At 38.6% G+C, this 26,327-nt stretch overlaps 3 protein-coding genes across 3 annotated transcripts; all 3 read right to left on the bottom strand.

The window, feature by feature from the left end:
- Positions 1-11,172: 11,172 nt before the first annotated feature.
- On the bottom strand, positions 11,173-12,117 carry LOC118663990 (olfactory receptor 10AG1-like). Its single transcript, XM_036323897.1, has one exon. The coding sequence runs from the start codon at positions 12,112-12,114 to the stop codon at positions 11,173-11,175; it is 942 nt and encodes a 313-aa protein (XP_036179790.1). The 5' UTR covers positions 12,115-12,117.
- Positions 12,118-19,419: 7,302 nt separating this feature from the next.
- Positions 19,420-20,055, bottom strand: LOC118665477 (olfactory receptor 10AG1-like). Its single transcript, XM_036326924.1, has one exon. The coding sequence runs from the start codon at positions 20,053-20,055 to the stop codon at positions 19,420-19,422; it is 636 nt and encodes a 211-aa protein (XP_036182817.1).
- Positions 20,056-25,068: 5,013 nt separating this feature from the next.
- On the bottom strand, positions 25,069-26,037 carry LOC118663989 (olfactory receptor 10AG1-like). Its single transcript, XM_036323896.1, has one exon. It carries the CDS (start codon positions 26,017-26,019, stop codon positions 25,069-25,071), a length of 951 nt encoding a protein of 316 aa, XP_036179789.1. The 5' UTR covers positions 26,020-26,037.
- Positions 26,038-26,327: the final 290 nt, after the last annotated feature.

Here is a 26,327-nt window from a genome sequence, read left to right as displayed (position 1 = left end):
GACTACTCTTGTTCTGTGAAAATATAATGAAAGTGGAGTTGAAGGTAGAAGAACAGAACAGGAAAATCTGAATAATGATCTAGTGATCACATTCAGTTCTCCAAACCCTTGGAGTAAACTCCTTTCGATATCTGCCCCTGGTTGAAAGGACATGGGACAATGTTATATCCAGAAGTCCACCATATCTCTGCCTACCCCAGAAGTAAATGATAAGGGGAAAATAAAGCAATATATTCATTATTTGTACTCTCACTTAACTATGTTTCTCTATTAAAGGTCATAATAATACTGAAAAACAGCAGCAATCTTGTCAGAAATTGTGGATAACTGAACCAACTTGTCAGAAGTTGTGGATAACTGCACACATCTTTTAAAAAAATGCTTTCCTTAAAAAAAAAAGAAAATATTTTTTAAAATATAAGAAGTACAGCTAAGAGATTAAAACGAAAAAACTCCTGCCACCTCCTTAATCCATACTTGCATTTCATTGTATTCCCTGCCATTTGTGAACATGCCTTTAAAATAGACTGATAAATCCATCAAAATAAAAGTAATCAAAGTAAAAGTCTGTGTAATATTTTACACCCTCTTTAGGTTTTATGCCATGATTTCAGTCAATAAAGATAAAAAACAAAAGAAATATAAAATATAGATTAGAAAAACAACAAGAAATGGCAGCACCTGTCTCAGAACACCAGCTTCTCTGTCCCATCTGGTCTGTGTGCAGGAGGGCTCAGCACTGTCTCCTCGATGACCTGGGTTATATCACCATCTCGGTGTCTCGTCACTGGGTGTTGAACACGTCGTCTCTCAGGAATGAGTGCTGGATATAATTATAGGTTTTATCATCTGTTATTTCCTACAGGCTGGGTGACTGAGAAAGAAATACAGCCCTTTAAAAAAAGGATGTTAGGTGGTTTAAAAAGCCACCTAAATAATTTCCACCAGGTAAACGCAAGGAAGTGCTGTATGTGTGGGACCCAAGAGCTTAGCTGCCAGTCTCTGCTTCTCTGGAGCATATTTGGAGGAGGCGGGGTCATCCTTGGTCCCCTTCTGACTCCCTTCCATACTTTCTTAGCCCTCAGGTGCTCCCTCTCCAGGGATGGCAATTTCCTCAGGCTACTCTTCCTTTAGGCAGGATCTGCTTTACCTTTATAAACATGGAAGCCCTCTGGACATCTAGTCTAACTCCCAGTCCCCATTAAATTTGGAGCCTGGGTAGTAGCAATATATTCCTGAAAATTGGATAATTTCAATTTCTTCCCAATGGGTTTGTGTTCTAATAGAAAGACTTTCTTTAACTGTGGGTGAGGGGGAAGACTTAAGGTAGAATTTAAGGCCTCAGAGACAAACAAGTGAGAAAAATATCCTGTACCTACATGGTTTTCCTGATATCACTGTGCCCCGAAAGGTAATATTGCATAGATGACTGTCTACTTATAATCTTCTTCTTCCAGATAATGGTTGCCTGCCCCTGAGACATGGGCCATTATCACATAAGTTCAGTGCATGACAATGCTACCAAGGACAACCAGGTTTTACAAGGCTTTCTGTTGCAGGAAGTAGGAAAAGTAGGGACTGTGGGTTTGATAACACATCTCATATATGAGTAAGGTAGTACCTTCTGGTAATAAAAATTAATCACTTAATGAAATATTCTGTGGGAGTTGCATGCTTTATTAATTTTACAAGAATATTTTGAAAACGTGTGTATATGAAACTATTAGAGATTTAGAAATTAATAATGAAATCCTGCAGTTGTCTACAATATTATAGTAAACTAGATGCCCAGTGCATGAATTCATGCCTGGGTGGGGTCCGGCCAGCCCACCCCACTCGGGGCCCATTGGGCCAGGCCGGTGCAGGGGAGGGGCTGTGGGCAGCTGGCCAGCCAGCCCTGCCCTCAATCAGGGGTATTGGGGGCCACTTGGGGGCCAAGCTGGCCAGGGGCTGGAGGGCGATCAGGGCCCAGATCAGGCTGGTTGGCTGCCGCAGTGCGCGTCATAGTCACCAGTCGTTCTGGTCATTCTGGTCGTTCTGCTGTTCTGGTTGCTGGGCTTTTATATATATAGCTAGTCTTTGTTTTTAGAAAACCTTTTAAAGTTTGGTATATATTTTTGGTATATATATATATATATTTTTTTTTTTAAGTAAATTTTTGAAAATTAATATGTTCCCACATCCAAGCCCTGAGCAAAACCCAGAAAACCACAAGCCTTTCAGAGACGGTCTGTAGGCCCTAGCACAAATCAATGCCAATATGACACAGTTTTGTGTGTTTTTATAAAGTACACAGAATTAAAATCCTTCTGTTTTCAACCTGTCATGGCTGTATTCTTTTATTCAATATTATGTTTATGAGATTCCTCCAGGCTGTTGCATGGGATGCTATCTTATTCTTTCTCTTTGCTGTGTCATATTCCAATGAACAATCATGCTATATATTTTTTGTCAAATCCTAAATAATGCTACATTGATCATTTTTGTACAAGCTTTGAGTGTACATACTTTCTCATTTCTATTGGGCACAAAACTAAAAATGGAATTTTAGGGACAGTCATAACAGATAACTGCCATCTAGTTTTCCAAAGCTGAACATCAATTCTGACTTCTGTCAGTGAGTGACAGCTGTAGTTATTTGACATTCAAACAGGTGAATCTTTTTCACTTTAGCTCCTCTTTAGGCGAGTCATGGTACACCATGTACATATAGAAAACGCTTAAGTGGTAAGTATACAACTAGTTAAAAAAATTCTCAGTAACCAGGACTCAGACCAAAAAACAGAACATTGTTAGAATCACTAAAGCTTTCTACTTTCTCCTTTCTTTTTAGTTCTCTTTAGTTTACATATTAGACTTAGATCTGAAAATAGGAACTCAGATGCAGATAAACTCTGATTTCAGGTACATTTCAGTTGTCTTATGGGAAAGTAATGTGCTAGCTAGATGCTGTCTTGATACTTCTGGGATTGACACCATCTTTGCTTGGGCTTTAGTTTGATTCAACTGCACTCCTGCCATGTTTATGCTCAAGTTAGTACCTAGTTCATAGGTAACATTTCAAAAGTCATGGGTTAATATGGAGATATTATAACTACAACAAGCATCTCCTATTGTTTTTTTCTCTATTCTATACTTCCCCCTATTGTGACCCAGCATCCCAGAAATAATATCCTCCTAGAGAATAGAGGGGACTCATTGTCCTACTTGGGCTTCCCTGGAAATCTGAAATGTTCTCACTCAAAGGCATTTCACAAGGGCACCTTAGCTCTGTAAGTAAATGTGCAATTCAAAATAATTAGAAACAAAATATTATCTTGCTAATAAAGATATTTATAATTTACAAAGCATTGAAAGTAGCTGCATAGAAAACATGAAAGAAGTAAAATGTTGAAAGCTGATCCACCCTGGCTGCTTGAGGCAGTCCCTGCAGGGATGTTTCAAGGAACCTTGAAATGGAGATGAGAAACGCCCTAGCCTTTGGAATGGAATGGATGGGGTTAAGATCAAATAGGACAAATGCAGAGGACAATAGGGGGAGGAACCTGGCTAGGAGAAGAAAGGTTGTTTTCCCAGGTGAGGACCAAATAGTATAAATATAGATGTTAGATGACAATAAAAGAAAGAACCTGGCTATGATGATCACCTGAACACTGCCTCCATGTCTTTCCTTCTTCGCCGACTCCGTCCACACCTTGGGGAACCCCTGGACCCACTGGGGCTGGACCCCAGCAGTAAAAAGTACAAATTGCTGATTTATAAAGTACAGCATAGGGAATATAGTCAATAATCTGTCCTATATAATAAAAGGCTAACATGCAAATAGACCGAATGGCAGAACAACTGAACAACCAAACAACCAGTTGCTATGATGTGCCCTGACCACCAGGGGGCGTTTGTAGAACATGGCAGGCATTGGTGCTGTGGGATGGTGGAGCAGGTGAGTGGGGGCGCCAGACCAAGGTGGGGCATTGGTTGCTGTCATTGGTCGGGCCTCTGGTGGTTACTGAAAATTCTTTGTTTCCACGTGCCGCGGTCCCACCTGACGTTTGCATCTGCAAATGCCACTCACCAGAACCGCCACTCACACCCACTTCCAGTGTTGGCCCCACTTGCACCCACAGCCAGCGCTGGTCCCAATAGCTCGGTACCATCAGTGGGTGTGAGCGGTGGCTGCCAGCCCTGAATGTCCCTAAGGGCTTCTCCACCTCCCCCTGCTCCTGAGGGGTAATTGTGGCAGCAACCGCTGCTTGCACCTGCTGATGGCACTGGCCCCACTCATACACAACTGCTGGCACTGGTTCCAATCACTCCACGAGGTCAGCAGGTGCCAGCGGGGCTGATGCCATCAGCATGTGGGAGTGGCGGAAGAGGGAGCAGGGCTGCTGGCAGACAGGGGACTGGGGGCCACAGCAGGAGGGGCCAGGCGGGGGCATGGAGGATGGACCAAGTCCTGCCCCTGTGCCTATAATAGCCTTGCGGCCCACAGTTCCTTTCAAGGTGCACAAATTTGTGCACTGGGCTCCTAATCTATATATATCCTATCTAATAAAGACAGAATATGCTAATTGACCCTCATGCCATCCCAAAATATGGTGGCACCCACAGCCAATAAGGAGGGAATATGCTAATTGGTCACCATGCCCTCAAAGATGGCGGCACTCACAGCCACAAGATGGTGGTTCCCAGTCCCCTTAGCTCCAACCAGGGCTGCAGGTGTGCAGCAAGGCTGGGCCCACCCCGAGGTGGGCCCAGCCACTCCTGTGTGCCTGCCTCCAGAGTCCCCCAGTTCCCTCAGCCACCCAGAGCCGGCCTGAGGCACAGGCAAGCCTCAGATGGTGGCTGCCCAGCCACCCAGGGTTACCTAAGGCTCAGGTAACCGGGGCCGGCTGAGGCTTGTGCTGCTGGCAGTGGCAGCAGCAGAGGTGTGATGGAGCATCGCCTTCCCTTGATCACCAGGTCGCCTCCTGCCCCTGAGCTCCCGGACTGTGAGAGGGGGCAGGTCATGTTGAGGGAACCCCCCTCCAGTGCATGAATTTGCATGCACCGGGCCTCTAGTATATATAAAATACAGTGGGGCCTTGACTTACGAGTGTCCCAACTAACAAGTTTTTCGAGGTACGAGCCATCTCTCAGCTGATTTTTTGCTTTGAGTTGCGAGCTAAAATTCGAGTTATGAGCCAGCTTCATACACCCCACCACTAGTTGGCGCAGCAAATGTCACAGTGAACGCCACAACATCGGCCCAGCATCACGTGTCTCACTCGTTCACTGTTGATTTGACATATGAGTAATTTGAGTTACAAGCTCCGTCATGGAACAAATTAAACTCTTAAGTCAAGGCCCCACTGTAGAGAAATATGCTAATTAACCAGGATGTCATAATGGGTTGATCGGAAGGAGCAGGTTGCGCACGCAGCATCAGGGGTGGGATGGCACAGGCCTCCACATGCCTCCGCTGGGGGGAGGGCTGATCAGCAGTGGTCATGGCTTCTTCAAGGGCCAGAGAGGGAGGCAGAGCTGGATTGGCAGTGGTCGCGGCTACTGTAGAACCCAGGGAGCAAGGCAGGGCTGGACCAGTGACTCGAGAGTGGGCGGCACCGTGCAATTTTGAATCATGCACTGGGCTCCTAGTATCCTATCTAATAAAAGAGAAATATGCAAATTGACCATCACTCTAACACACAAGATGGCCACCCCCATGTGGTCAAAGATGGCCACCACAAGATGGCCGGCAGGGAAGGGCAGTTGGGAGGGACCGGGCCTACAAGGGAGGGCAGTTGGGGGGACCAGCCCTGCAAGGGAGGACAGTGGGGTGACCAGGCCTGCAGGGGAGGACAGTTGGGGGGAACCAGGCCTGCAGGGGAGGGCAGTTGGGGGTGACCAGGCTTTTAGGGGAGGGCACTTAGGAGCATTTGGGCTGGCAGAGGAGCAGTTAGGCATTGATCAGGCTGGCAGGGGAGTGGTTAAGGGCAATCAGGCAGGCAGGCAGGCAGGTGAGCAGTTGGGAGCCAGCAGTCCTGGATTGTGAGAGGGATGTTCAACTCCCTGGTGGGATCGGGCCTAAACAGGCAGTCGGACATTCCTCGAGGGGCCCAGATTGGAGAGAGTGCAGGCTGGGCTGAGGGACAGTGCCCCCCCCACCCCCATGCATGAATTTCCTGCACTGGACCTTTAGTCTAATCTAATAATAGACAAACATGGTAATTGACCATACCTCTGCTATGCTTCCCATTGGCTAATCAGCACGATAGGCTGATGGCTGCCAGTACAGCAGTGGTGGTGGGAGCCTCTCCTGCCTCCTCAGCAGTGCTAAGGATGTCCAATTGCAGCTTAGATCTGCTCCCCGCTGGCAAGTGGACATCCCCCGAGGGCTGCTGGGCTGCCGGAGGGATGTCTGATTGCCAGCTTAGGTGCAATCCCCCAGGGAGCAGGCCTAAGCCAGCAGGTGGTCATCCCCCGAGGGGTCTCAGACTGCAAGAGGGCACAGGCCCGGCTGAGGGACACCCCCGCCCTGAGTGCACAAATTTTTGTGCACTGGGCCTCTAGTCCTATCTAATAATAGACAAACATGGTAATTAACCGTACCTCCAACACGCTTCCCATTGGCTAATCAGGGCGATATGCAAATTAACTGCTAACCAAGATGGGAGCCGGCAGCCAGGCAGCTGAAGCGAACAGGAGGCTTGCTTGCTCCAGTGATGAAGGAAGCCAAGGTTCCCCGCCTGCTGCTGCCAGCCTCTGAGCTGCAACTCTAAGAAACAATGTTACAATTTAGAACCTAAACAAACCCCAGAAAACTGCTTTCAGCCAGCTTCGGCCTCAGAGCTTAGAGCGGCAGTGATGGCAACAGAGTTTCAATTATAGAACCCAAACAAACCAGATACCTGCTTTCAGCAGCCAAGGTCTCAGAGCTGGAGCCGAGCCTCATGGCTAAAGCTGGCTCTCAGCTCCAGTGACAGCCATAGAAGGTAAATAAATCCCAGAATAAAAAGAAAAAAGAAAAATGGAGAGGTTGGGAGCTTCAGTCACCCGCCAGCCTGAAAACGGCCCTCAGCCTCTCACCCAGACTGTCCAGGTACCGCAGTGGGGACCCCCACCCTGAAGGGGGTGTGACCAGCTGAAAACAGCCATCATCCCCTCATCCAGGCTGGCCTGGAACCCTAGTGGGGACCCCCACCCTGAAGGGGGTGTGACCAGCTGCAAACAGCCATCATCCCCTCATCCAGGCTGGCCAGGCACCCAAGCAGGACCCGGACCCTCAACCTGATCCGGGACACCCTTCAGGGCAAACCAGCTGGCCCCCACCCATGCACCAGGCCTCTATCCTATATAGTAAAAGGGTAATATGCCTCCGGGCACCGGGATCAGTGGAGCCGCGAGGCCTCCTGGCCCCTGGAGCAGTGTGACAGAGGGCAGTGCCCAAACCCCCTGATCGCCCTGCTCTGTGCCTGATAGGGGGGAGTTCCCTAACCCCCTAATTGGCCCTGCTGTGTGTGTGACAGGGTGCAGTGCCCTAACCCCCCCATAGGCCCTGCTCTGTGTGTGATGGGATGGAGCCACAACCTCCTCATCGGCCCTGCCCTTAGTGTGGCAAGGGGGAGTGCCCAAACCCCTGATCCGCCCTGCTCTGTGTGTGACGGGGGGAGTACCCCAACTTCCCTATTGGCCCTACTCTGTGCGTGATGGGGGAGCTCCCCAACCCCATATCGGCCCTGCTCTGTGCATGACGGGGGGAGCTCCCCAACCCCCAGTCGGCCCTGCTCTGTGTGTGATGTGTATGGAGCCCCAACCCCCCTGATGGGCCCTGCTCTGCGCATGACAGGGGGCGGCGCCTCAACTCCCCAATCAGCCCTGCTCTGAGCCCGACCAGGGGCTGTGGGGCAGGCACCTAGGGATTGGGCCTGCCCTTTGCCACCCAGAAGCGGGCCTAAGCCAGCAGGTCGTTATCTCCCAAGGGGTCCCAGACTGTGAGAGGGCACAAGTGGGGCTGAGGGACACACTCCCCCCCCACCAGTGCACAAATTTTAGTGCACCGGGCCTCTAGTATATATATAAATTGGAGTTATTGTAGCAATGGCTCATGTGGTTATTGAGGCTGAGAAGTCTCCTGAGCTGTTGCCTGCAAGCTGGAGAACCAGGAAAGCTGGTGGTGTAATTCATTCCGGGTCGCATAGCCTGAGAATCGGGAGATGACAGTGTGGCCCTGTCTGAGGCTGAAAGCCTGAGAACAGGAGAGCTGATGTCTGTGGGCAGCAGATGGATATCCCAACTTAAGCAGAGAGTGAAAATTTGCCCCCTTTCCACGTTTTTGTTCTATTCAGGCCTCCAATGAATTGGATGCCCACCTTGTAGTGGTGAGGATGGTTTTCTTTACTCAGTCTATAAATCAAAATGAAAATGTCTTAGAAAAATCTCCACAGACCCACCCATAAATAATCTTGACATTCCTTAGTCCAGTCAAATTAACACCAAAATTACCATCATAACAAGTAAAAGCAGATCTCTTCATAAATCAACTTGATAAAAAATAACATAAAAATCCTACTATTTGTAACTGAGGTCCCTGACCCAGCAGCACCAACGTCATCTATGAGTTTTGTACATGTATAGAATCTTAGGCCCCATCCTAGACTTAATGAATCAGAATCCATTTTAACAAGATCCTCAGTTTATGTGCTCATTTAAGTTCGAGAATTACTGATATAAACCACACAGTCTTAGTTCATAGATGGAGGTGGGGGAAAGCAGTGAGGAGTTTATCCAAAACGCTTGTGTGACTTCTGAGTACCTTCCCTACATGCCTCTAGCCTCAGTTCTTGGGCTCAGGACCGCCAACCCTGGTTCTTGCATGACCTTTTAGGGGAAGTATTAGAGTCTCTCTATGCATGTTTTTGATTTTTCAAGATGCTACACCTGCTCAGAAACTTCTGACTTTTTTCTTGCTCTCTTGGAGTGGGAGCTTTCTTAAAGTGAAAAAGTATTGTTCCTGACTAAGTATCTAGTTGTGCTGTGTGAACAGGGAAACTGATTGGCCCTTATCGCCAGCCAGGCCTATGGACCCCACCAGTGCATGAATTTCGTGCACTGGGCCTCTAGTATTACAATAACTGTATATGGTGCCAGGAGGGCACTAGACTTATTAGGGGACTTTGTAAATTATATAAATATCTAACCAGTATACTATTCAACTGACACTAATATAAAATAATACTGAGTGTCAAAAAGAACATAGCTGCACAAATTCATTATGTTTAAAAAACTGGTGACACATATGCATTTCTGCCACATTATTACCACCGAATGTAGTGAGTATTTAGGTATGTTTGTTAGTTGTCTAATTTCGTGACAAAATCATTTTTGAAATTCTCCACTGAATTTTACTGTATGAAACTTTATTTAGCAAAAAAACAACATTTCTCCAAGAACATAGCTCTTATTTGCCCTTCTCTATAAAAAGAAATGTATTCATTCACATCCATTCAAGATACTAATATTTTTAATATTTTTCTCTTTTGCCAGTTATTTCTTCTCTGTCAAACATTTTTTAAAAATCTATATTAGGCAGGAAGGACGATGACAAATGAAAGGCTGTCTCAATTTCTGTCTCAGCTCTTTTCACCTATAATAGCTTTAGGATTTCCCAATTTCTGCTTGGAAATTTTCTTGGAATTTTTTGTTGTTATTATACTATTCTTTTATTCTTAAATTTATATAGTTTCTAAGAGTTTGTATTCTCTGAGATTCTTTGTGACTCATTAATTACTTGCTTTGCTTCTAGCCAGGGTCAATTTTCTTTCTTAGATTTATTATCAGGGTTTCATCATCTGACTGTTTTCTTCCAGAGAGAAAGTAGTACTACTCTTGCCCACCTACATGGAATGAGTCAGGCCCATATAAATGTGAACAAAATTGATATTTTTTAAAATGGGACAAAAGCTTTAAAAACATTGCAAGCTTCACCACATTTTTGTTTTTAAAGTTTTTTAAAAAACATATTTTTTTTGCTAATAATTCTTTATTGTTGAAAGTATTACATATGTTCCCCCCATCCCCCCATTGAATGCCTCCAGACCACCCCCGTCAAGCTCACCACATTATTTTTAACTTTGAATGTCTCAATTCTTGGTTCTGTGTCTCAGGTTCTGGTACCACAAGATCTGTTGCCTGCCTATATGAAGGATTCATTAAATAAGCATGGAAGTTTGACAATAATATAAATAGAGAAATAGTACACACAACTAACCATTAGGATTTTCCTTATTCACTATGAATATAAATTTATTGTTTGCTTTGTATGATTACATAAATATCACAGGTTTATTGTAATACACTGCAAAATTGCAGTAAAAAAAAAGAAAAATGATGGAATGATTTACTCTGAGATTTCCATAGTTAACATTGCTGATTATATTTTTATTGATCATTTTTAATGTGTGTGTATATGTGGCATATAAAGTATGTGTTTGATACCTGTGTTTTTATAGGAAATACTTATATAAACATTTATTTTCTTTTCCCTAGTTTTCCTATTCCAACTATAATCTCTAGGAAAGTATATTTAAAAATAATAACATTCCCATGACTACTTATGAGCTCTTATTTTTATATGCAAAAATTTTCTAACAATAGTTGTTTTATCATATTACATGACAATATTTGTTATATACATAGCCTAACATTCACTAGTATCTTCATACAAACATCATTATAAAACTACATTCCTAAAGAAAGGTGCTTATATATCTAAAAAATAATTTCTCTGTAGATTCATTGCTTGGCCTAACTATATATAAAATTTTATTTAATGTTCTATTACCAACCAAGTTTTAAAAATGGCTGTGACAACTCTGAAAATGAGTGATACGGTTTCCAATATATGATACAAGAGATACTATATTACACTAGAGTCTGTTACATTGATCCTTGTCAGAAGTTCTTATTGAGAATGAACATTTCACAATAAAATTACACAACTCCCAAAACAGTGATTTGCTATTTGTAGACACATATATAACTACAGAACTGAAGACAGAAAAGTATCTCAACATTATAAGTAACTTCCAATTTGGAAATAAATAAATTGAGTTTAAAATAACTGTTTAAATTGTAATAAATATCTCTAAGATATCAATTCCTGTAAATGGACTAATTTTTTTTTAATGTAGGGAATTACTTACCTAGCAGTTTTCTCAGTGCCATTATAACATCCTTGTTCCTTAGACTGTATATCATGGGGTTAAATAAGGGAGTCACGATAGCGTAGAAAAGAGACAGCACTTTGTCAGTTCCTGCTGAGTCTTCGGTCATGGGTCTTAAATATGTGATGATACCCGATCCAAAGAATAGTGTCACCACTATAAGGTGAGATGAGCACGTGGAGAAGGCTTTGCCCCGACTCGTGGCCGATGGCAATTTAAAAATTGTAGAGATGATTTTGCCATAGGAGAGTAGTATGAACAGAAATGGAACCATGACAAACAACACTGCCACTATGTAGACCATCATTTCATTTATAAAGGTGTTCCCGCAGGCCAACTTGAGTATTGGAGGGATGTCACAGAAAAAGTGGTTGATGAGGTTAGAACCACAGAAAGGCAGAGAGAAAATCTGGACGGTCTGCCCTATTTGGATTGGCACTCCACTGACCCAGGAGCCCGCCACCAGCTGGACACAGACCTTGTGGCTCATCACTAGAGGGTAGTGCAGAGGGTTACAAATGGCCACGTAGCGGTCGTAGGCCATCACGGCCAGAAGGAAACACTCGGTGGCTCCCAGGATAAGAACCCAGCACATTTGTGTAGCACAAGCAACTAAAGATATTGTTCTTCGTTGGGTCCAAAGATTCGTGAGCATTCTAGGGAGTGTAACTGATACATAGCAGATTTCCAAAAAGGAAAAATTGCCAAGGAAAAAATACATGGGGGTCTGGAGAGCAGGGTCCAGTTTTGTAATGAGAAATATGGTGCTGTTTCCCATCAAGATAATGATATAGATGATTAAGAATAGTCCAAATAGAAACCACTGGAGATGAGGAACATCAGCAAAGTCCAAGAGAACAAATTCCGTCAATTTAGTTATATTTTCTTCTGGTGTTTTTTCTTGGTGTTTCATCTGTGGGAAGAGAAAATTTACTGTGTGCTTTTATTTTTATCTTTGTGGATCAGTGCCTGTTCTTTAAATTGTTGGATGTTGAGATTGGTTTTCATGATCACTGCAATTATTGCTAATTTAAGAATATTACTATTGATATATTCCCCACTCTCTCAGTGTAGATACTATAGGTTTTCACTGTAAAATTCCTTGAAATTTCCTTTAAGATCATTGTTTGTATTTTCTGAATAGAACCCCAAATAAACCAAACTATGTCCTGCCCAGCATAGAGACTGGCAAAATTGGGAGTTGAAGATAGACCCACAGCTTTGCCATATGATCTAACTTTTAGTGAATTACAGTTCTTGATAATCCAGCTCTGTGTCAAAAATTGTCTTCTGTATACATTTTCAACTGCCTGCGGCTACCTTTCATTTCTCTTCCATCACTTGATTATCTTGAACATACATGTCTTTATTGTACAGTTCATATTATTAGGTAGTTTACAAAAGAAGAGAGAATATTTTATTATACATGGTGGTATAAAACAAATTAGTTTTTAGTAGAATACCGAGTGGGGAAAGTAAGAGAGTTCTATTCTAGAAAATTTGCCTGGGGACACAGATACAGATAGAAACAGTAAAGGGGGAAACTCTGGGGAAACAGGCCTGAAATGTGCATGTGTGTGGGCAGGGGGAGAAATATGTTGCCTGTGATATTTACCCGGTGTGCCCCTCCACAATTTTTGTTGTTCCTTAAAACATAACACTTTAGGTAACCATTTCTCACTTTTTTTAGGGATAAAGATAATTGAAACTGACTAATGATGGCTACTTTGATCATTTGCACAAAGGTTTTATGATTGCAAGTCAGGGCCTAATTTTATTTTATTTTATTTTAATTTTTGTGTGTGTGTTTAATTGGACTTCAGTTTGAATCCTAATTCCTAAATCTGTGTTAAATAAAACAAGTGTTTAATAAGGTTCGCTTCTTTATTTGTGATAATTAAATGAAATCATATTGGTAAAATTGCCTATCAATTTTAATTAGGATTCTATAATTATGAATATGATATTATGTTCTTAAATTTTTAGTCCCCAGTGTTATATAACATATTGCCTAGCAAAAAATATACTTAATAGAGTTATTGAGTAACTTGGTGATTACTTTTTCCATTCTTTTCTTTCATCAGGGCAGGGATAAAGGAAGTGAGCGACATCCCTCGGGTACAAAATTTAAGAGGCACTCACTCATTTTCAGGGCGGGCTGATTCCGCATGATACAATCCTGAAAGTGTGTTCCTCCTTAGATATTGCATCCCAAGCTTCTCTTGACTCAAGATGGGTCCCAGCCCTGCCTTTCATTTCTCTGTCCTGGTGAACCATGCTCACCAAACATAGGGAAACTATAGTGTCATGGATAAACAATACATTCCTACCAAGATGGATAGGATTTTAATTATAGCTTCCCACCTGCTAGCTGTGTGGCCTGATGCAAGTTGCTTAATTTCCCTTGGCTAACTAACGTATAAACACTTAGGATTGTTATATGAGTTAATGCATTTAAGATATCCAAAGTAATTTGAAGCAGTCCTGGCATTTATGAAAGAATGGCTAAACGCTAGCTATTATTATTGTTATTTCATACTCATTTGAATTACATTTTACTATTAAATTTTCTAAGCTGCATGAAAAAAATACCCTCTAATTTACTTTTTCTTTGTATCACATGTTTAAAGTGAGAAAAACTAAGATCTTAAAGCAATCAATCAGGGTGTTAAAACTTCTCCATTAATTCTCTGCCAATATTTTTGCTTATGTTATTATCTCTAGTCTGTGGGCCTAATGCCAGGATTACTCTCACTACCCAGCCCATAGTCTTGCAACTTGGCTACTCCCTTGATGACTTTTCTTTTACCATCTGGAGGCAAGGACTGTGACTATTTTCTACCTGGGAACAATATAGGTCTTAGAAAATGCCTGATTCCCTAACTAAGTAAAGCATCAAAAACTGTTTAAGGGAAATCATCATTCTTAAAAGGGAGAAAAGGATAAATATATAATGTAATAAAATTCCAATTTTTATGTATTGCATTTATGAATGGCAGCATTTAATAAAATAATTTAATCCTTATTTGAATAAAGCGATTTCTGGTACTAAAATATATATGTGGCTTCTAACTGTACAAACCCAATTTTGGTGATGAAATAATAATTCTATTACATGAAATATGTTAGATTTGTTTATGTTTTTCTCAAGAGGGGAGCAAGGTTGAAAAAGCAGAGATCTACTTTTGTGCTTTAACAAAATTATCTATATTTCTCTAATTTCTTGTAAATATTTATTAATCAAAGAAAATAAAATTCAGTGTTTAGTAATTTTATTTTAAATGCCAGTCTCCATTCTTTGAATAAATCCAAATAATTAAGAAAATGTGTACAATATTATAATTTGTTAGCTATAAAGAACTAAGCAAGCTTCACATATATTTATATATTTGATATAAAATTTGAAATTAAACTTTGAAATTAATAAAACACCATATAAAACTTAAAAACATTTCTATTATATTAGAAGTCCTTAATTTAATTTTTTCTTTAAGATAAATATTTTTAAGATTTCTTAATGGTTGTACTTTATTCATGGATTATTTTACTTTAAATCTCCTATTACTATATCAAGTTGAATACATAAATATTATACTTATTTGTTACATGTTGGCTCAAAATGAAGTATTTTATAATATTACCTGTACCTAGAAAATATTCTTCAATACTACAGTTTACAGTATTTCAAAGTGATTTAACATCATTACTATTTCATTGTAAAATTTAATAAAATTAGAATATGTAAGAGTTGCTTTAAAACAGACACATTTTCTACTGTGTTAAATATTAATTTTAAATTAAGAAATATGAACTAAAGCTTAATATCTTATAAAGTAGTTCATATTTACCTCTCTTATTTGGGATGTTGCTGATTTTTCTCACTATACAAGTTTTAAATATTTAAATTAATGTAGGTGAAATACTTCTTTCATCAAAGATATTCCAGCTACCTTTAAAATATTCTGTTCTTTATAAATAAAAGGTGCTGTTTAAATAAAAGTAGTCATCTCTACCCCTGGGATCTCTTCCACCTAACACATTTAAGTTTTCAATTATACTTTCAAATTTTACTTCTAATAAAATGAGAATCTGGCATAACTCCAGGTGAGATAATGGAAAAGATGCCAAGAAAACAGGCTTCAATTCTGGGAAAGACAAATTTTTTTCAACACTTATATTGTTTTAAGATCCTGGGTTGGAATCAATTTCTTATAACAAAAATAGGCCGTTGCTTCCTATTATTTAGTACATAGTGACCTCTAAGGGTTTATGCTTATGAAAAGAAAACATTTACAAGATAAGGAGCTCCTATAGCAGTGATGGCGAACCTTTTGAGCTCGGCGTGTCAGCATTTTGAAAAACCCTAACTTAACTCTGGTGCCGTGTCACATATAGAAATTTATTTATATTTGCAACCATAGTAAAACAAAGATTTATATTTTTGATATTCATTTTATATATTTAAATGCCATTTAACAAAGAAAAATCAACCAAAAAAAAAATGAGTTCGCGTGTCGCCTCTGACACGCGTGTCATAGGTTCGCCATCACTGTCCTATCGTCATGTGATGCTGGAAAGTGACTAAGAAAGTTCATTACAAATTATCAGGAGCCATTCGTCATCATGGAAAACAGGATGGTGGTGAGAGGCCTCAGGGGAACCAGATGGGACACAGCACGGCAAAGGGGTGAGAGCAGCCAGGGCTGAGCTACTGCAGATGCACATCCAAGAGGCAGCTCAGCTGAAACGGAGTTGTGAGCCTGATAATGAGCACAGAGTAATATCATGCATGGATAGAAGGATCTGCTGATGCCACAGAGTATAAGTTCCAGAAAAGGGCTCAAATACAAGAGAGAATTTACTTGATGAAGAGAGCTTACCAAATTGGCAAATTATGGACATAAAAAATACTACTGGGACAAGTTAGCAGCCTTAGTGGGAAAGAAATAAACCTTCTATTTTCTTAATACCTTATATTATAACAAGAAAAACTCCAAATAATACACAAGCTTAAAGGTTTTAGAGAGTGAAATGATAAAATTATTCTAAGAAAAAAAGGTTTCTATAATTTTGGAGTAAGGAAAATTTAACTATAACTCAAAATTTAGAATAAAGGACACAGAAGTTGAAAAAAACCTTCCTATGTAATAATAAATAATTCTGCATGATAAAAAGAAACAAACTCCCAAAAATAAAGTCAAATAGAATTCATAAAATGGAAAAATAATTACAAATGCTATCTCAAATAAAGTGCTCTTGGCTTATTCTTAAATACTGAGGAACAGTCCAAACTATAAATAGAAAAATGAACTAAACAAATGAAGAAACATTTCACAGGAAAGATAGAAAAATAACCCCTTAAACATATAGACAGATACTCAACGTTATTTGTAAAATTTTATATTTTAATCTGAACAATGATTTAGTTTTTAAAAATCTGAGATATTTCCTATGCATTATATATAAAAAATGAAGCAGGCACCATTGACCAACTGTGTTTATTTTTTGACTTAATCACTAAAACATGCATGCATATGAAGTTATGCAGTAATATAATATTGCAACAAGTTTGTATTTGCAAAAGATTGTAAACCAACTAAGTAAAAATAATCAGGTGGGTTATCTCTTACTGACTTAAATGACCTTAATTTTGATATTGCCATGTATTCATTTTTCTTCTAGAGCTCTATGATGTCTCTAAAATATGAGTTTTATAATTTATGCAAACTTTTCTAGTGCTTTCAACAGGAAGGCTGGCTTGCTATGACTCAATGAATTGTAAGCAAATATGGACGTTATCTCTTTGTTTTAAATGTTGGAAAATATATGTGGCTTGGTTTTCAGTAAGTTCTTACATGGTCTTGATTCATTTATCCAAAACAAATCAGTACTATTGCCACTCTGGAATATATTTTTGTTGCTAATTATTTTTTGAGGTAAAAGGCAACTCATTTTTCTGAATTAGTTTCAGGAAAAATAGAAGTGTGGCATAAAAATAATAAAGAGTATTGGATTATGGTTCATTATAAATATGTGTTACATAACATTTAGCAAAGTGAGGAAAATATATGTAATGGACAATTCTAAATATTATCTTTTAACCTTAACTAAAAGGATATATACAGTAAGATTATGGCTTGTTTTTCTCAATAATATACTTGACCTATGTTGTATGTAATTGTGTTTTATTAACTTTTATCATTGTCTGATTCTCCCCTGTGTGAAGCTGTCAAAATAGTTTTCCATACTAATTTGAGAAGGATTTAACATTATAAATGGTGAAAAGATGAACATTCTCAGATGTGTGCCTGGCACATATATGTATGTATTTCTGCTGGTACATGCCTGGGAGTAAGAGTCTCAGGGGAATGCTACTCAGCCACCAGAAAAAGATGAAATAGTGGCACTGGCAACAACATGGATGGGTCTTGAGCAGGGGTCCTCAAACTACGGCCCGCGGGCCACATGCGGCCCACCGAAAACATTTATCCAGCTCGCAGGGTGTTTTTGCGGCTGGTGCCTGTTGTTCAGCAGCCGACTAGTTTTTTTTAAAACTATAGTCTGGCCCTCCAAGGGTCTGAGGGATAGTGAACTGGCCCCCTGTTTAAAAAGTTTGAGGACCCCTGGTCTTTAGAATACCATGCTTAGGGAAATAAGTCAGACAGAAAACGTCATGAGCCATATGATATCACTCATACATGCGAGGTAAAACTGAAAACAGCAAATGAACAAACAAGGCAAACAAACAAAACCTCATAGACACAGACAACAGTATGGTGGTCACCAGGGGGAAGGAGGTGGGGAGTTCGAAGTAAAGGGTAAGGGAGGTCAAATAAATGGTGACAGAAGATTGTGCACTTGAAACCTATATAATCTTATTAACAAATACCACCCCAATATATTTCATTAAAAGATAAAGTAAAATAAAATTGAAAATAGTTTCTCCAGATGAAAGCAGCTTGTCTGCTAGAGTGCTGTCCCAATCCACATGCCTGCAGCCATGAGAGCTCCCATTGCTCCATACCCTTTACACCTGCAGTATGGTTAGTCTTGGTTTATTCACTTACAAATTTTTCTTTTTCTGAGGAGTGTGTCATAGATCTCATTTGGTTTTAAGTTGCCTTTTACTGTTTACTAATGAGTTATTTTTATTTTCCTGGTCATTTGGATTATCCTTTATCTTGTGCAAAATCCCTAAACATGTTTCCTTTTAATGTTCCTTCTGAGTTTTCTGTGTTTTGAACTTGGAGTACTTCTTCATATGTGGTGTTGTGGACCCTCTGCATTGAAAAGTTCACTCTGAATGGCTTCTTTGGATGAGGAGTTACTTTATCATCAATTCTGTTTAATGTATCACTGTTTTTCACTATGGCTATTACTCTTATTTAAATGATTTTTCTCACAGCCAAGGCCATGAAAGTCATATAAATAACCCTTGAAAAAAGTCATGTTGCATTTCATATTTAGGTTTACAAATTATCAGGATTTTTTCCCCTAAATTATGTGAAGTAAAGGTCATGTTCTTTTTGTTTACACATTATGCTCATTTCAATTAATGTAGTTTATTAAGTACCATCTTTTCTACACTGAAAACTGTTACATATTCAAGTGTCCTACAGTCATTCAACAAATATTCTCTAAAGGCTTTCTATACATTGTACTCTTTACTAGCTGACATCTTTTTTAAAGTAATTGATAACAATAAATGGAGAGAAGAACTAAACTGTACGCTACAGTTTTTAGAGAAACATATTGGGACATGAATTACAAGATAAAATATACTATATATTTTCTGTAAACCGTCTCAAATCAGCAGTGAATTTGTGCTGACGGAGACTAGTCCACTAAATATACAATTTTCTAAAATATTAGTTTTTTATTAGAAATACAATCACTTGGGATATAACTCTAATATCCAAAAGTCCAGCCACAAATGGCAAGTTCAAGAATGAGTAAGCACAATCAAGTCATATTAGGGCAGAAAAGTACAAGATAATTTCTGATTAGACAAAGGCCAAAATAGAGTGGGGGGACAGATAATGCATTCAAATCAGTGGTTAATGTGTGTTTAATACTAAAAATTAAGAGAGACATTTTCTCAGCACCATCATGACATCCTTATTCCTCAGAATGTATATCATGGGATTAAAAATCAGGGTAAAAATATGTAGCAAAGAGAGATAAATTTCTCTGTTCTGGAAAAGTGTTTGGATTTGGGTTATAAATATGTAATGATTCCAGATGCACAGAATAGAGCCACATATGGTGAGAAATGAGCAAGGGGAGAAAGCCTTTGTGACTTCATGATGGTAGAGATGATTTTACTGCAGGAACCAAGTGTCAACAAAAAGGGGATCATCATCAACAGCACAGCAACTGCCAAGACCAGCATCTCATTCAGAAAAGTGTCCCCACGGGCCAGCTTGAGCATTGGAAGGATGTCACAGAAGAAGTGATTGGTTTGGTTAGAGCCACTAAGTGGCAGGGAGAAAATATGGCATGTTTGCCCTAATGTGACTGGAATTCCACTCATCCAACAGCCAGTCATCATCAGCCAGATACAGGGCTCATGGTTCATAACCATGATCAGAATGTGACAAATGGCCACATGGCGGTCACAGACCATTAGGAGAAAGCATTCTGTGTTTCTAAGCATAAAGATAAAACATACTTTTGTAACATGGGCAAAGAAAAAAATGATACTTTTCTGAGTCCAAAGATTTATGAATATTCTGGAAAGACTAACAGAGACATAACAGATTTCCAGGAAGAAAATATCACCGAGGAAAAAATACATGGGACTTTGGAAAGACGGGTCAACTCTGGTTATGAGAATAATAGTGCTTTTTCCCATGAGTAGTATCACATAAGCAAGAAAAATGTCATAAAAAGAAACATTCCATAATTGGGAATACAATAAAATCCCCAAAGAACAAACTCCATCATTGAAGTGAAATTTGCTTTTGGTTGGTATTTTGTGGTGTTCCATCTGTAAAAATAGTGAAATTAATTATTTATATTTTTGATTTTTTTATTGACTAGAGAAATTGAAGAATATCCTGTTCAAATTCCAGCATTTTATATCATAATATTAAAGAGAAAAACTGAATCCAATGGTGAACATATGCTAAATCTAAACATAGCAATACAATAAAATATACAGTAGGTTTGCATTTTAATGGAATTGAAGGGTTCTAGAAGCATGCATTTCTATTTTTGTTTGTGGATAGGGCCCAGTCTTTTTATGCACTTTTTATTCCACATATAACAATCTACAGCAGAAACATTTATACCTAGTATAATTCCCAATGAAGTGCTCACCATAAAAGTTTGAATTTTACTTTTTGGTAATACAACTCTTACATATAACTTTTTGTAAGTACAGTGTGTGTCATTCCTTAACTCTAATACTGCTATAGCTCTTCCGAACTGCATGCACTTTGCTCTGACATTTTATTCCTGTTTCATTTATCTGTCAAAATCAAATAAATAACATTATCGCTAGGCATTATATTTCAAGATCTTTCACTCACCCAATACCATCAAGCAATAATCAATAAAAATATTTTGAACTAAAAGTGGTTAATTAATAATGAACTTACGAAATAAATTGCATAGATAATATTATTTCAGGAATGTTGTCTAATTCATATAAACTGATATGATTAGTTGTTCTCATTTTAATAATATATCTGAGATAAAAAATAAAAAAATCCCAAATTAAATAGTATAAATTATTATAAAATATAATGATTAGACAGTTACTCCCCAAAAGTCAAATATTGAAGTATTGTCTTAACGTTTTTAGTTCTCTTTTTAAGATATAAAGAGCTATGAAAATTAATTTAGATAGAGCTACTTCAAAATAGAGTCAGTGTTGCCGTCCCAGAGCAATTGCCTAACATGACTTATCGTCCTCAAACCTTTGGAATGTTTGACTGGGAAAAATAGCCTTTGAACTGGACCAAAGTAACACTGTATTCCAATTGTTTTCATAGCTAACAGGGAAGCAGACATCCTTACTACAAATTGAAAATTAGACAATCTTTAGTAGCACTACCATATATAGCTAATGATATACATTCTGAGGAATAAGGATTTCCTTATGGCCTTGAGAAAATGGCTCCCTTAATTTGTATTAAACCTGCATTAGCCTCTGATTTGAAAGCATTATCTGTCCCCCCTTCCTATTCCAGCTTTGGTTTAATCAGAAGTTATCTCACAGAGGGTAGTGCTAATTCTAAGATTGTCTTTAATTTGTTATATACCACTTATACCTCCATTAGAAAAATAAAAGTTTTCTTTGTGTGTTTTACATACTATAATTTCTTTGTAACAAGTCCAGACTCTGAATTTCTATAGGTGCAGTTTGGTTGCACCTATAGAAATTTCTTCCTTGCTCATTGGCATCAACAGATATTCCTTCTATTCGTGTATTTATTTCCCTTCCGTTTTACCTAAATAACCCTTGCCTCTCTCTCACAACCCCAGACACTATTTGGGTTTCTGTCTTAATCAGTGCTACCCAAGTAGCTATTTTCTTTAATATCAAATAAATGCTGTTACCTTTCACTTTGGCTCTTTATTTTTAAGGTTAACAGAAACCCATCTCCCCCAAAAAGAATAAGGTGGTTTGGAAAGAAAACAAAGAGTATGTTTTAAAAGCAAATAAAAGTACAAGGAATAAAAAAAGAGATGACAAAGAAATGAGCAATCCCATGTTTGTATACTATTGTACGCCAACTAGTCTTAAGAAAAAATTACTTCTAAAAATATGTTTTAGTGAAAAAATCATAAAATTAATCTTTAATGTAGCATATATATTTTTTCTATAGTAAGTCATAGAAACAGATATAAATAAAGATAAACCAGTATCTTTTCTTATTAAAACGGATTTGGTCCAAATTAGTTTCAGTTATTTACCTGATTAATTATTAACACAAACATGCTGTATTTATGTAAGATTCTATGATCTCCAAAGTGTTTTATTATCAGTTCCGTTTCAATTTCCTGTATCATAATGAAGGTGAGAAATCCAAATTTTCAGCTTTGATTGGAGTGCAAATTTTGAGCTTACATCCATCTTCTTTACATGGTGAGTATGATGAATCTTGATTCTCAGAGTTCTACAGTGTTCTAAAATAAATGAAAAATATCAATACAAAAATCAGAGTGAAATAAAATAAGTCATCTTCTTTCTTTCATATTTAGTTATAGCTGCTTTTTTATTTGTTATGTAGTTTTTATTTACTGAATAAAAAGTTATTTCTTTTGAGTTACATATTACATTATTTTTGTAATGGGTTCAAACAATAAATAAAAACATAATAATAAATAAATCAGAAATTATTTGAAATCCTGCCACTATGAAGATGCCAATATTTTCTTTTTCTTTTTAAAATATATTTATATTGATTTCAGAGAGGCAGGGAGAGGGAGAGAGAGATAGAAACATCAATAATGAGAATCATTGATCAGATGCCTCCTGCACACCCCCTACTGAGGATTGAACCCACAACCCAGACATGTGCCCTTGCCTGGAATCGAAGGTAGAATCCTTCAGTCCACAAGCCGATGCTCTATCCACTGAGCCAAACCACCTAGGGCAAACAAATATTTTCTAAAAAACAGAAAACAGAGTAGTTGGTGGTTGCCAGAGGCAGGGTTGTGGGGTGGGCAAAATGGATAAAGGTGGGCAAAGATAGAAACTTGGAGTCATAAGATCAATAAATCAGAAGATGTGACCTAGGTGGCTATACTTAATAATACTGTATTGCATATTTGAAAGTTGCTAGGTGAGTAGGTCTTAAAAGTCCTCATCATAAGAAAATAATGTTTCATAACTATATATGGCAATGGATGTTAAGTAGATTTATTGCAGTGATCACTTCACAATATACTAGTAAATGAACATCAATTCATTATCTTGTACACCTGAAAGCAATATAATATATATCAATTATAGCTCAATTAGAAAAAGTCTTTTTTTTGTTTTACGTGTTATAATTTCTTTGTAACAAGTCCTAAATCTAAATAAAATTATAATACGTAAATCAGAAATTGTTTGAAATTCTACACTGTGAGGAAGGCAATATTCTCTTCTTGTCCTCATCCTGCCAGATACTGCCAATGTGAATACATGCCCACTACTGACAAGCTCATGCAAAATGCTACATGAGGTTATGGAGTTCTATCCTTCTTTGTTTTATAAAAATAGAGCTATGACCTACACACATGTGCATTCTTTCTCACATGTCAGCAAAGCTTGGGATGTCCTCAGATCCATTGTCTTGAGGTGCTCTGCACTGTTTCTGCTGCGGATGTTTTCCAGTGTGTTAATGGGTTCCAGCTCAGAGGGTCTTCCCTTTGCTTCCAGCTTGCTTTTGCACAACAAAAACCCTTTAATAAGCATTCTTGAACAAACACATGTAATGCTCATTCTTGGGCAAATATTATTTCTACCAGTTGAGGTTACTTCTATGCAATTGTTTTTTTAATTAAAAGAATTACTATTTTGATTTTACTTTCAAAAGAAAAAAACCCCCACCAAATTATTGCCCCCAAACGATACAGAAATCATTCCAGATGATTCACATAAAATCATTTTAATGAAAAGACTGTTTATGTGGTGTATTACTTTCTTTGATCTACTGTTACAAATTACTACAGATTGAGTGGCTTAACACAACAAAAATTAAGTCTCTCACAGTTCTAGAATTCAGAGTCCCAAATCACGGTGTTGGCAGGTTCTCACTCCCTCCGAAGGATTTAAGGGAGAATCTTTCTTTTTTCTTCCAGCGTTTGTTGGCTCCTGATCTTCTTGTCTGTATGGGTCTTGGGTGCATCCCTCCAATCTCTGCCTCAATCTCCACATGGTGTTCTCGGTGTCTCTATCGTTTTCTAAACTTCCTTTGCCTTTCTGTCTCATAAGGACACTGGTCATGGGATTTAGTGTCCACCTTAAGTCAGGATGATCTCATTTCCTTAATTTGATGCAACTGCAAAGGCCTTTATTTTTCCAAATAAGGCCACATTTTCAAGTTCTAGATATATATGGTCCTATATTCAACCCAATACACATTGATATGGATAGTTTAGAGTAAAAATTTCAGATTCTTCTAATACTAAGTAGATATCACTGAAGCAAAACTCAAAGTGGTAAGCAGAGGGATGATATTATCAGAATCAGTTAGTGCTGGCATAATAGAGGTGACACCTTCAGGATTGTAATCTTAAAGCACCATGGACAGTAACAGGAGATAGAAACAAGGAAAATACACAAACAAACAAACAAACAAACAGAAAACACACACACACTAGGATTCCCCTGCTTTTACCATCTCAGCTGCTGCTGGTTTTCCCTTGTTGGCCAAATATAATCACAATAGAGTAGAGGTCAGTAAATATATCTGAAGAAATGGGGAGGTTAAAGAAAATATATCACGGAACATGACTCTAATATCTGGTTATATAACACTTGATATACAAGTATCATTGTATTGCTCAGTCATCTCTTTGCTTACCAGTTCATAGTGACAGGATGAATCTTCAAATTAGATTGTTACAATTGAGATAATTTGTGCTCTGATTATACAGAATCCCTTTACTTAAATATATGAATCTAAGGCTCCTTTACATAATGTGAGGTTGCTATGATGATATTAATGATCATTACTTAAAAATGGGTGGAGGAGCAAAAGGGGAGAAATGGAGGAACATCTGTAATACTCTCAACAATAAAAACAAATTTTTAAGAAAGTGCAGAAATATCTGAAAACAACAAGATAGGAATGAAGCTAGATTTTTTCCTGTTTTATCTATGTGATAAATAAATAAGCAAACCTGTTAGCAAGTTCAAGTCTTTGAGTCATCGTAAGAACTTAATTGCTAGATTTTTCAGTGCCATAGTGATGTCTTTGTTCCTCAGAGTATATATAATGGGGTTCAATGTTGGGATCAAAACGGTGTAAAAAAGGGAGATCAGTTTCCCAGTTCCTTCAGATTGATTTGGTTTGGGTTTTAAATAAGCGATAGTACCCGTTCCATAGAATAAGACTACAACAATCAGGTGAGATGAACAGGTGGAGAAGGCTTTAGCCCTCCCTCTGGCTGAAGACAATTTCAGAATGCTGGAAATAATTTTGCCATAGGAGACAACAATCAACAGAAATGGAACCATGATAAATATCACTGCAACTACATAGACTGCTATCTCATTCGCAAATGTGTCCGCACAAGCTATCCTGAGTAGTGGCGGGATGTCACAGAAGAAATGATTAATTGTGTTAGACCCACAAAAGGGCAGAGAGAAAACCTGGCATGTTTGGCCAACCATGACTGGAACTCCACTGACCCAGGAGGCAGTCACCAGCTGGACACAGACCTTGTGGTTCATGACTAGAGGGTAGTGCAGAGGGTTACAAATGGCCACGTAGCGGTCATAGGCCATCACGGTCAAGAGGAGACACTCTGAGCCTCCGAGTATATAAACAAAACACATCTGTGTAGCACAAGCAAGCAAGGAAATGTTTCCTTTCTGGGTCACAAGGTCCATGAGCATTCTTGGGATAGTGACTGTTACGTAACAGATTTCTACAAAGGAAAAATTGCTGAGGAAAAAGTACATGGGGGTCTGGAGAGCAGGCTCAATTTTTCTTATCAGTATTATGACGCTATTGCTGATGAGGATAGTCAGATAGATGGCTAAAAATATCCCAAAAAGAATCCATTGGATATTGGGACTGTCAGAAAACCCCAAAAGAACAAATTCCATCATTGCAGTGAAATTTGAGTTTCCTGTTTTTAATCTGTTCTCCATCTGCAAATATGGTAAATTCAAGATGGTTAATTCATTGATGTTCTTGAACCACATCTCCCTGTTTTTTAATTGGGTTAAATGCATGAAAGTATTTCTAAAAACTCTAAAATTATTTCCATCATTTCCTTGCTCTATTTCTAGGAAATGGTACTTGAAACTTCAGAAATGAACTGATACGCAGCTAAAATAAATCCAAGAAATAAAATCCTAATGTATTTTTACTAAGAGAAAAGATATCAAAGGAAATGAGAAGTGTGCATTGTTAGTTAGAGCTTATTGTGTAATATTAATATCTAATTATTGCACCA

The sequence above is a fragment of the Myotis myotis genome, unplaced genomic scaffold (assembly GCF_014108235.1).
Source record: "Myotis myotis isolate mMyoMyo1 unplaced genomic scaffold, mMyoMyo1.p scaffold_m19_p_10, whole genome shotgun sequence".
NCBI lineage: Eukaryota > Metazoa > Chordata > Mammalia > Chiroptera > Vespertilionidae > Myotis > Myotis myotis.
This window is presented reverse-complemented; position numbering and strand designations above follow the sequence as displayed.

Bases quoted from the DNA above. Each gene is read 5' to 3' on its own strand.
- LOC118663990 (XM_036323897.1), bottom strand. From the start codon at position 12,114: ATGAAACACCAAGAAAAAACACCAGAAGAAAATATAACTAAATTGACG.
- LOC118665477 (XM_036326924.1), bottom strand. From the start codon at position 20,055: ATGGGAAAAAGCACTATTATTCTCATAACCAGAGTTGACCCGTCTTTC.
- LOC118663989 (XM_036323896.1), bottom strand. From the start codon at position 26,019: ATGGAGAACAGATTAAAAACAGGAAACTCAAATTTCACTGCAATGATG.